At 45.3% G+C, this 12,135-nt stretch overlaps 1 protein-coding gene across 1 annotated transcript; it reads left to right on the top strand.

Annotated features, from left to right (window-relative positions):
- Positions 1-6,525: 6,525 nt before the first annotated feature.
- LOC142186442 (vomeronasal type-2 receptor 26-like) lies at positions 6,526-11,549 on the top strand. Its single transcript, XM_075261300.1, has 3 exons — positions 6,526-6,531; positions 8,903-9,026; positions 10,636-11,549. The coding sequence occupies exons 1-3, from the start codon at positions 6,526-6,528 to the stop codon at positions 11,547-11,549; spliced, it is 1,044 nt and encodes a 347-aa protein (XP_075117401.1).
- Positions 11,550-12,135: the final 586 nt, after the last annotated feature.

Genomic DNA, 12,135 nt, shown 5'->3' with positions numbered 1-12,135 from the left:
CAATCAATGCTGGTTCTTCTCCTACCTTTAGAAGTCTTCTCCGTGCAGCGTCCCCGCGGCGTCTTCCGACTCTGAATTCACTCTGCCAGGCATCGGGCCTGGGCAGAGCCGACTGCGCATGCCCGCCCTACAAGAAAATGGCCGCTTTGTCTGTAAGCGGCCATTTTCATCTAGTGTGGGCATGCGCAGTCGGCTCTAACCAGGCCCGATGCCTGGCAGAGTGAATTCAGAGCCGGAAGACGCCGCGTGTAATGATACTCCTTAATCTGGGGATACCTTGAGCCACCGGCCCGCAAGCAGACTAGCACAACAATATACAGTCAATAATGTTCTTTATCTTGTGCAGGTACAGAGTTTAGACACAGGCTCACACGATATGCAAGAACAGAGTTCAGACAATGCTCAAATGGTATGTAGGAACAGAGTGCAGACAACTTATCCAAGTCCATGCAGGTGTTGTAGCAATGTCATGGATTCCAGGAGCCAAGAGAGGGAGAGTGCAACTGCCAGAGTCCAAAAGCCAGGAGAGAGAGTTCCACTGCCAGAGTCCAGGAGCCAGGAGGGAGAGGGGTTCTGCAGTCAAGGTCCCAAAGCCAGAAGAGGTAGGTTCAGCAGCCAAAGTCCAGAAACCAGTGCTGATACTGAGGCACTAAGCAGCAGCAGGTGAGGCTTTTTAAGCAAAGTCCAAGCAGGAACTGGGTGTGCCGAAAGAAGCAGTCTTCTCCATCTTGGAACAGGGCAGATAAAGACAAAATGGGCAAAGCAATACACCTGGATCCTGACACTACTCCCTCCCTAGGAGTGGCCTCTGGACGATCCCTGGAGCCGGTTTGCTGGGGTGCCTTAGGTGGAAACGTTGGACCAGCTGTGGAGCGCAAAGGTTACTCACCGGCTCCCAAGAGTTGTCTTCAGCAGGGTACCCCTTCCACTTGACCAGGTACTGTAGGTGCTTTCGATAGAATCGGGAATCCAAGATGTCTTCCACCTCATAATGTTCCTGGCCATCAACCATGATGGGATCGGGGGGTGGAGAAGACCGACCTAAAAAGGAATTAGGAACAGTGGGTTTCAGCAAAGAGACATGGAATACCGGGTGTATCCTAAGGGTCTTGGGAAGTTGAAGTTTGCAGGCCACGGAGCTTACAATACCGCAAACCTTGAAAGGACCGATGTATTTCTGGCCCAACTTGGGCGAAGGCAGCTTCAATCTTAAGTTCTTAGTAGAGAGCCATACCGAATCTCCGAGCTTGTAAATGGGAGCCGGCTTCCGGAACCGATCAGCCGCCTTCTTATAGCGGGTCTGGGCCGTGGCCAGGGTCTCCTTTAAAGTTACCAGGATACCTTGCAAGGCTATTATTCTCTCCGCAACGGCAGGAACCGAAGTGTCCACAGGGAGCTGCGGTTGGATCTGCGGATGGTAGCCTAGGTTGGCATAAAATGGAGAAAGTTTAGTGGTCGCGCTCTGAGAGTTGTTAAAGCAGAACTCAGCCAGGGGAAGCAGCTCAACCCAATCGTCCTGCTGATGACTGATGTAGCACCGTAAATATTGTTCCAAGGTCTGATTTGTCCGTTCCGTCTGGCCATTTGTCTGGGGATGATAAGCGGAGGACAACCGAACTGAGATGCCTACTGCAGCACAGAACGCTCTCCAGAATCGGGAGGTAAACTGCACTCCTCGATCTGAGATGATCTTGTCAGGAACACCGTGTAGCCGGAAGACTTCCCGTATGATCCGTGGTGGTAGCCGATGGGAGACCTGCGCACGGGATGAAATGGGCTGCTTTAGTTAAACGGTCTACCACAACCAGAACTGTGGTTTGCCCCTGAGAGGGCGGCAAGTCTACAATAAAGTCCATGGAGATTGAGCCCCAAGGCCGAGATGGAACAGGCAGGGGCTGCAGGAGACCGGTGGGCAAGGCCCTAGGTACCTTACACCTGGCACAGACTTCACAGGAGTGAACATAGTTCTTGACGTCCTTTTGAAAACCGGGCCACCAGTAGAAACGAGACAGGAACTCTTGAGACTTCTGGATCCCCCTGTGACCTGCGAGTTTAGAATCATGGATTAGCTTGAGTACCTTAAGCCTTGCAGCTTCCGGGACATAGAGGCGACCGTCACGAACCCACACACCATGGAAAGTCAAGGAGACGTCTTCCGGGGGTGAAGACAGAAAGGCATCCGATTCATACGCATCCTTAATATCGGCAATCAGGTCCTTGTTGTGTATGACACCTAAAAAACAAGAATTAGGAAGAATAGGCTCTGGCAAAGGGGCAGAACTTGGTTTGGAGGAATACATTCGGGAAAGAGTGTCTGCCTTGCCATTGCGGGAACCTGGTCGGTAAGAAATGATGAAATTGAATTGATTGAGAAATAAAGTCCATCGGGCTTGTCGGGTAGTCATATTTTTCGCGGACCGGAAGAATTCCAGGTTCCGATGATCTGTAAGAACAACAATTTGCTGCACTGCCCCCTGAAGATGATGTCTCCATTCCTTAAAAGCAGAAACAATAGCTAATAACTCCTTATTGCCTATATCATAGTTCCTCTCTGCGGTAGACATCTTTCGGGAGAAGAAGGCACAGGGGTGGAGCAACCCCCTTATCCCGCTTCGCTGCGAAAGAACAGCCCCTATAGCACAGTCTGAGGCATCTGCTTCCACAATAAAAGCAGATTCGGGGTCAGGTTGTATCAGGAGTGGAGTGGTAGTAAATTCCTGCTTCAGTTGATCGAATGCGCTCTGGGCTTGTGGGGACCAGTGAAAAACTGCAGTCTTTTTTGTCAGTGAGGTAATAGGTGACACAATTGCAGAAAAATTCTTTATGAAGCGCCGGTAGAAGTTTGCAAAACCTATGAATCGTTGTACCTCCTTGCTGTTTTTTGGGGTCGGCCATTCCTGGACAGCTTTCACCTTGCTGGTGTCCATGCTCAGTCCCTGGGGAGAAATGACATATCCCAAGAATTGTATTTTGGATTTATGGAACTCACACTTCTCCAGTTTGATGTATAGGTGATTTTCTCTTAGACGCCGTAATACTGCTTTCACCTGATCCTGGTGTTCTTGCATATTGTTCGAGTAGATCAGGATGTCATCCAAGTAGATTACCACAAACCTGTCCAGGTAGTCTCGAAATATATCATTGATTAGATGCTGGAAAGTGGCAGGGGCATTAATGAGTCCGAAAGGCATGACAAGGTATTCAAAATGACCGTACCTGGAGCGAAAAGCCGTCTTCCACTCATCCCCTCGCCGTATCCGAACCAGGTTGTAAGCCCCTCGTAGATCCAGCTTAGTAAAAATGGACGCCTGTCGAACTCTTTTCAATAGCTCGGGGATCAACGGTAACGGGTAACGATTTCTCACCGTCACTTTGTTGAGCTCTCGATAGTCAATGCAGGGCCTCCGAGAACCGTCCTTCTTCTTTACAAAAAATATCGGGGCTCCGGCTGGGGAGGAAGAGGGACGAATGAATCCTTTGGCTCGGTTTTCGTCTATGTATTCTTTTAGTGCTTTGAGTTCCGGACCGGCCAGGGGGTAAATATGTCCAAATGGTATCGGGGCCCCAGATAATAATTCTATCGGACAATCATATGGACGATGAGGGGGAAGTACATCCGCATTCTTCTTGTTGCACACATCTGCAAATTCTTTATATACCACAGGAAGCCCAGTTTCCGACAACCCGACACCCGAAGCAGAGGAGGGTCCAGGCTCCTGCTTATGTGCAGGAGGGAAATCTTTCAGGGAATGGCAAGAAGCAGCGGCCCTTTTTGGGAAAACAATGTCTTTAGTCTCCCAATTGATGGTTGGGTTCTGTGCTTGAAGCCAAGGTAGGCCAAGGATGAGTGGGAAGTGCGGGGATGAAATGATCATGAATGTGATGACTTCTTCATGCTGAGGTTCGATGCGGATCTTCAGGGTCTCAGTTTCGTGATCCACGGGACCCGATGTCAACGGAGAGCCATCAACGGTTTCCATAATTATGGGGGAATCTTTCTTCCTGACAGTGATGTCGTGACGCTCTGCAAACGCACCGTCCATGAAGTTACCCCCCGCTCCCGAATCCACCATGGCCAGACACTGGAGCCACTGAGTCCCCTTCCAGATCTTAATGGGCAGGAAGAAGTGTGAATTCTTATCCTTGAGTTCTATGTGTGGAGCGACTGATGTTAGGGATTGGACAACCATATTCAGCGAAGGAGCAAGTTCTGATGTATAAGACTCCATGTCTGAACTGGGCTCCTCATCCTCATTCTCAGCTAATGCTGCGATAGTCCTGGGGGGTCTCCTGGGGCAATTCATCAAAAAATGGTTTTTAGCTCCACAGTACAGGCAAGTTCCTTCCCGAAGTCTCTGCTCGCGTCGTTCTGCATTTTCTCTCTTGCGGAGCGAATCCACTTGCATGGGTTCTGCTATCGGTTCCTGCATCGCCTGATTTTGGGACCCCCGGCTGGAAGAAAAAGGTAAGGGGTTATTACCTCGGTTTAATGAAGTCCATCTCTCTAGCTTGCGTTCCGAGAGACGGACATCCATACGAATGCAGAGGTTAATGAAATCGGAGAGATCCGTAGGAGGTTCAATTCGGGCCAGTTCATCTTTAATAGGGCTGGACAAACCTCGGCGAAACAAGGAGAGCAGACCCTCTTCAGACCAGGCAGTATCAACCGCCCATCGCCGGAACTCCGTAACATACTCTGCGACTGAGCATTTACCCTGTCGTAGTGCCAACAGGGCGTTTTCTGCGGTAAAGGACCGGTTTGGGTCATAGCTGCGATGAAACTGTCAAAGTTATGTAAGCAGGGATCATCAGTCTCTATTAAAGGATTTGCCCAGGCCAGTGCCTTATGGGTAAGGAGCATAAGCACACAATTTATTTTAGTTGTATCCGTGCAGTAATGGGCGGCGTGGGCCCGAAAAAACAGACAACACTGATTGACGAATCCCCGGAACTTATCCCGTTCACCTCCAAAACGAAAAGGCGGCAGCCTTGGTGTACTCTGGGAGAGCGGAGTCGATCCTGCAGTCTCGAGTTGGGTGCAGCGTTCTGCCAAAGCAAGCACAGCCTCATTTATCTCAAGCCGAAAGGTGTGCAATTCCTGCTGGGAGATTTGCAGAGCTGCTTGTAGTCCTTGCTGGGATGTGCTCACCTCCTGCAGCATCTGACTGACTGCTTGCAGATCACTAGTGGACCGATTATCCACTGATTCAATCTTTAATCCCAGTGCGTGCACACTATCGCTGGTTGTCTGCACCTGTCCATTGAGTTTTTTAATGCGGATGTCAAACACCTGCACGGCAGCGGTATCCATAATGGCCTCAGTATCTTGTAATGATACTCCTTAATCTGGGGATACCTTGAGCCACCGGCCCGCAAGCAGACTAGCACAACAATATACAGTCAATAATGCTCTTTATCTTGTGCAGGTACAGAGTTTAGACACAGGCTCACACGATATGCAAGAACAGAGTTCAGACAATGCTCAAATGGTATGTAGGACAACTTATCCAAGTCCATGCAGGTGTTGTAGCAATGTCATGGATTCCAGGAGCCAAGAGAGGGAGAGTTCAACTGCCAGAGTCCAAAAGCCAGGAGAGAGAGTTCCACTGCCAGAGTCCAGGAGCCAGGAGGGAGAGGGGTTCTGCAGTCAAGGTCCCAAAGCCAGAAGAGGTAGGTTCAGCAGCCAAAGTCCAGAAACCAGTGCTGATACTGAGGCACTAAGCAGCAGCAGGTGAGGCTTTTTAAGCAAAGTCCAAGCAGGAACTGGGTGTGCTGAAAGAAGCAGTCTTCTCCATCTTGGAACAGGGCAGATAAAGACAAAATGGGCAAAGCAATACACCTGGATCCTGACACCGCGGGGACGCTGCACGGAGAAGACTTCTTGGAGGATCCAGCCCGACCCTCACTCGTGGACTTGGTAAGTTCAATTTGATCGAATGTTGCCTACCCCTGAAACGAGCATTTTTCCCCCATAGACTATAATAAGATTTGATATTCGATTCAAGTAGTCGAATATTGAGGGGCTACTCGAAACGAATATCGAATATCGAACATTTCACTGTTCGCTCATCTCTAGTAATTACATTCTATCGATATTCTGGTAAAACAGGACTTCTATGTGTTTGAGGACTGATGTGATAAATTAAGAACGGTTTCATACAATGATGGGGAACTGAGAAACTTCAACAACTTCATGTTTGTCATTTTTTTTAAAACTTCAATTTTGTGAACTGAAAAATATTTTTTTTATGTTTATTTAATCCATTTTGTAATGGATTCCTTTGTAAAGAATTTACTTTCCACTCTTTAAGCCCTTCCAGACATCCTCCGTACTAGTATGGTGGATGTCGGGTGTTTAAACATGGCGGCTGCTCGGGAGCCGGACGGCTGCTACAGCCGGCGGGTGTCTACTGTTTTATACAGAATACACCCAGTGTTATTGCCTACGGTCACCATTAACTGAGGCGCCATTCTTCCTACAGTGTGTGGGCACCGCCATTTTCCCAGGTCCAGTATCCCATTGCCATGACGGTGAGGAGCCTTGTGAAGGCTCTCTGGCCTGTCATTCACTAGATTCTATTGCAGCATACTCTATGTGTCCTGCAATAGAAGAGCAGGGTTTTTTTTGCATTGCATTAGTGATCAGACCCTGCGGGGTTCAAGACCCCTAGGGGGTTTAACAAATGCATATTTAATATATATATATATGTTCAAATCACCTCCCTAGCCCTAGAACAAACTGTGAAGCACATACAAATTAGGGGTCCCTATGTCTAAAAATGCTGTAGTGAAAAAAAAAAAATCAAAAGTGCCAAACTCACATTTTTTTCACTGTTTCTCAGGAGATATAACTCCTATTCCATCACTTATATGTTGCTCTATTGATCAATCCATCCCATAGATCAGGGGTCTCAAACTCAATTTACCCGGGGCCGTTGGAGGTAGAGTCTGGGTGAGGCTGGGCTGCATCAGGTTCATCAGTCGCCATATTCTGACAGACGTATCTTTTTTATACGTCGATGTACGGGGATGAATAGGGCGTCTTTTTTTTTTTGCGGGGCCGGGTGTACTTTTTAGTTCTACCATTTTGGGGAATTGCTTTTGCTTTGATCATTTTTTACTCTAATTTTTATCAAAATAGTGAAAAAACGGGGGTTTGGCACTTTTGACTTTTTTTTTCCCAGTACAGTGTTTACCGAACAGGAAAAATATTTGTATAGATTTGTAGAGCGGGCGATTTCGGACACGGGGAGACCTAACATGTATGTGTGTCACAGTATTTAACTACTTTTATATGTGTTCTCGGGAAAGGGGAGAGATTTGAATTTTTAAAACTTTTTAATTTTTAAAATATATTTTTTTTAACTTTTTTAAATTTCTTTTTGCATTTCTTAGACCCCCTATGGATCTTGAACCCCAGGGGGTCTGATCACTAATGCAATGCATTACAATGCTAATGCATTGCAATGCATTGCAAAAATTGTCATTTCTTTTGCAGGCTGCATAGAGCAGCCTTGAAAAAGAAAATCACTGCAGACCAGCCAGGGAACCTTTACAAGGCTCCTGGCTGTCATGCCAATGTGATGTAGGCTCTGGAGCATACTCCAGGCGCCGGCGATCACCAGTAAAATGGCCTAGGTGCCTGAGGGGTTAATGCCTCCGATTGGTGCGGGCAGTAGACTCCCGGGTGGCCGCCATAGTTAAACACCCGGCGCCCGCTGGGGGCCGCAAACTATCATCCCGAGGGCCACAGTTGGCCCGCGGGCCGTGAGGTTGAGACCCCTGCCATAGAGCTTCTGATCACACAGATTCCTGATCTATGCATCCAAATGACGTAGCTAGTCCCCAGTCTTAAAGAAACGCACGGACAGATGAACGATGATAATGGCCAATAACTCCATCACATGGATCCATCTATAATATGGGGTGTTCAACTCCTCAGTAAACCAGAGAATTAAGATCCATGCCATTACCTGACATTTCTGGAGCCCCAGTATATCGATGGAAGTAACAGTAAATAACATCCATGTATGTCTGACACTTCAGATCATAAGTACTATGGGATCCATTGCTGAAATAAACCCCAGCAGCCGCCTGTTATGATGAACTTATAGATGGAATAAATAAATACTTAGGATAGAGCCGGTAGTGATCTCCTAAAGGTATGACAGATACAACTATGGGTGATATATGATATCCCATCAATGAATCCAAACGGTTTCAGTCACAGGATTGAGACAAAAGTTCCACTTGTCTTTCTGTAGGATCTTCTTGTCAAAATGATTGGCCCAATGATTGGCTTCCCTAAGGGTGTAATCTGGCTAACCGCGGGCTTGAAATCTCTCTCTAAGGTCATCAAGGTCATCTCTAAGGCCCGTTTATAGTCTGATGTATTGGTACAATTCCTGTGAACCCGCAGGTATAGGCCTTTGGGGATACCCCTGCAGAGTGGCAATGGATGCCAACTAGACTGTTGGTTGAAGTTACTTTACGCAAGACCGCAGTTTGCAGATGACCATCGGGTAATTTGGTGATCTTGAGATCCAAAAACATGATGGAAAATTCATGGATCTCATAAGTGAAAAATAACCCTGGGTCATTTTGGTTAAAGATGGCTACCAACTCCATAAAGCTTTCAGGGATACCCTCAGCACATGATCAATGTATCGCAACCAGATCACTGCAGACCCTTCCAGGAGTCAAGTTGTTCTGAGAACACCACGGACTTCTCCGATTTATTCTAATAAACACATTCACATTCCACCCATGCCATAGGTTTAGCCTATGTTTGCACTGTCTAGACTTTGTTGATAACTTAGCCGCATTGTATTTGGAATTTCTGATTCCTTGTCCTATTTTCATACTATATATATATTATATGTTATATTATTCTATTTTACAGTTTCCACAATCTCGCTGCAATGAGCCATGTTCCCCTGGATATAGGAAAGCTCAGGATGGACGACACCTGGTCTGCTGCTACGATTGTGTCTCATGTTCAGAGGGAGAAATATCCAATATATCAGGTGATTTAGGACTATAGAAAAACACCTAAATCATAGTTATAGAAAGAAAGAAATATAATATTCAGACTATTTTCAATAAACTATTTCCATGCACTTGTATATGTCTCCAGTATCAAGTAAAGGCATTTTACACGTGTATACAAATTGGATCCTCAAAACAAAAGTATATAATGTCTAAGGATGGAAGAACCTCTGAAGATTTGTTTTGTTTCATGTTTGTGCAAATATTTGTATCTGTTCAGATCTGTTTGTCACTATCTGGGGTCCCGATCTCAGTACTAAGATGTTCTATATTCTGAGGTCTCTCTGGACTGTAGTGATTAGAGATGAATAATAATATAATAATACATTTTATTTCTATAGCGCCAACATATTCCGCAGCGCTGTACAATTTGTAGGGTTAAAATACAGACAGATACATTACAAAGAGAATCATTTCACACAATGGGACTGAGGGCCCTGCTCGCAAGAGCTTACAATCTATGAGGTAGAGGGGGTGACACAAGAGGTAGCAGGGGCGGCATTGCTTATACAGGGGTCAGACAATTCTGTAATAGAGGTGACTGTCATTACACAAACATAAAACTTTATGAGCCGTCACCAGTCGTGTCCTGTAACATGTGGATGGAGCTTGGACCTATAAAGTTATCCTGAGATGACATCATATCATGTGGGGTAATGTGGGGGCGGGGACAGAGGAGGGTTAAGGGTTTACGTTAGACATTGTGATAGGCTTGTCTGAAAAGATGCGTCTTTAGTTTGCGTTTGAAACTGTAGAAATTGGGAGTTAATTTGATTGTCCGGATGAACGAGTAGTACTCGATCGAATGCTATACAGTCGGCCAATCAACGCTGGTTCTTCTCCTACCTTTAGAAGTCTTCTCCGTGCAGCGTCCCCGCGGCGTCTTCCAGCTCTGAATTCTCTCTGCCATGCATCGGGCCTGGGCAGAGCCGACTGCAAATGCCCGCGCTACAAGAAAATGGGCGCTTTGACTGTAAGCGGCCATTTTCTTGTAGTGCGGGCATGCACAGTCGTCTATGCCCAGGCCCGATGCCTGGCAGAGTGAATTCATTGCCGGATGATGCCGCGGGGACGCTGCATGGAGAAGACTTCTCGGAGAATCCAGCCCGACCCTCACTTGTGGATTTGGTAAGTTCAGTTTGATTGAATGTTGCCTACTCCTGATACGAGCATTTTTCCCCCTTAGAATATAATAGGATTCGATATTCGATTAGAGTAGTCGAATATTGAGGCGCTACTTGAAACGAATATCGAATATCGAGTATTTAACTACTCGCTCATCTCTATTAGTGATCTCATAGTGACAGCAATATATATATGGCTATGTGTAAACATGTGGCAGTCATTGGTAACATTACACTGTAGCATTTTTATACTAATTTAAGAAAAAAAAAAAAAACACTCTACAACCCCAACTCCTCACCCCTATCATCTCAGTTTTTAGCCGATAGTTAACCGATAAAGTTATCATACCTACAATAATTTTGACTAAATAGTATGACATATTTAATAATTCCTTGTAAAATAGATCATAGTGACAGTCATTCAGGTTTCCCATTGATAACATTATTTTTCTTTTCCCTACAGACAGTGAAGTCTGCCATAAGTGTCCCACCGATCACTGGCCAGATGAGAGAAAAGTGAAATGTCTTCCAAAGCCATATGAGTTTCTATCTTATAAATCAGACAGCCTAGCCCTAATTTTTTCCACATTAGCTTTGTTACTTTCTGTGTTCACGTGTTCTATCCTGATATTGTTTATTAGACACTGGGACACTCCTATTGTGAAAGCCAATAACCGGACTGTCAGCGTCATTCTCCTGGTCTCCATCCTGCTGAGCTTCCTCTGTGTCTTCTTGTTCCTTGGCTGTCCTGTGGATATAACCTGCATGCTGAGACAGACCTCCTTTTCGTTCTTCTTCTCTATAGCTGTCTCTTCTGTTCTCTCTAAGACTATCACGGTCTACATCGCTTTTAAAGCCACCAAACCCAGAAGTCCATGGAGAAAGCTGGTGGGACACAAACTGGCCAATTATATTGTCTTGATATTTTCTGCTATCCAAGCTCTGATCTGTGTTATTTGGTTAGTCACTTCTCCACCGTATCAAGAATTTGACCTCATTTCTTATGTTGGGAAGATCATCATCCAGTGTAATGAGGGCTCAGTCATTGCCTTCTACTCTGTGATAGGTTATCTGGGGCTCCTGGCCGCTGTCAGCTTTCTTCTGGCCTTCATGGTGAGGACATTACCGGACAGTTATAATGAGGCCAAGTACATCACCTTCAGCATGCTGCTGTTCTGTAGTGTCTGGATGGCCATGATCCCGGCGTATCTGAGCACCAAAGGGAAATACATGGTGGCCGTGGAGATATTCGCTATATTGGCCTCAAGTGCTGGAATATTAGTCTGTATTTTTTTACCAAAATGTTACCTTATGGTCCTAAAGCCTGAATTAAATAATAGAAAACAAGTTATGCAAAAAAACAAGTCTCCAAAATAGTGCAAATCTAGTGATATTGTGAACGTATTTGAAGATAGTAACACCACCCTCCATAGCTGTAAATAATTTAGGAACGTTTCTGTTTTATGTGGCTATCTTCAATGTAAAATCATAGATCAGAAACATTACTTAGCCTTATTGTTACATTAAATTTCTCAAATTCATAAATTATTTTTTTAAAACCTTTCACGTGTATGTAAAAAGACTGTGGTGCTATTTAAGCCCCAATATTGGTTCTCTTCCATTCTACAATAATGTTATATAGATATTTTACTAGTTAATATATCATCCAAAGCCTTGATAAAAATTGTTATTCTAGTATACGTAGTAAAATGAACAAATCCAGCCAAGGTTACTCAACACCATTACTGATTGTCAAATAAAAAAGGGATACAATTGCTTCCTAGGAACCTATCTATAAAACATAGTGTAGAATACTCTTAGGACTCGTAGGAACCTATCTATAAAACATAGTGTAGAATACTCTTAGGACTCCTAGGAACCTATCTATAAAACATAGTGTAGAATACTCTTAGGACTCCTAGGAACCTATCTATAAAACATAATGTACAATAGTCTTAGGGCT

Source organism: Leptodactylus fuscus, chromosome 1 (genome assembly GCF_031893055.1).
Source record: "Leptodactylus fuscus isolate aLepFus1 chromosome 1, aLepFus1.hap2, whole genome shotgun sequence".
NCBI classification, from domain to species: Eukaryota; Metazoa; Chordata; class Amphibia; order Anura; family Leptodactylidae; genus Leptodactylus; species Leptodactylus fuscus.
Note: the sequence above shows the minus strand (reverse complement) of the source record. Positions and strands in the feature narration are given on the sequence as shown.

Coding starts and splice junctions, on each gene's coding strand:
- LOC142186442 (XM_075261300.1), top strand. Junction 9,027..10,635: donor AGAAATATCCAATATATCAG/GTGATTTAGGAC, acceptor TTTTCCCTACAG/ACAGTGAAGTCTGCCATAAG.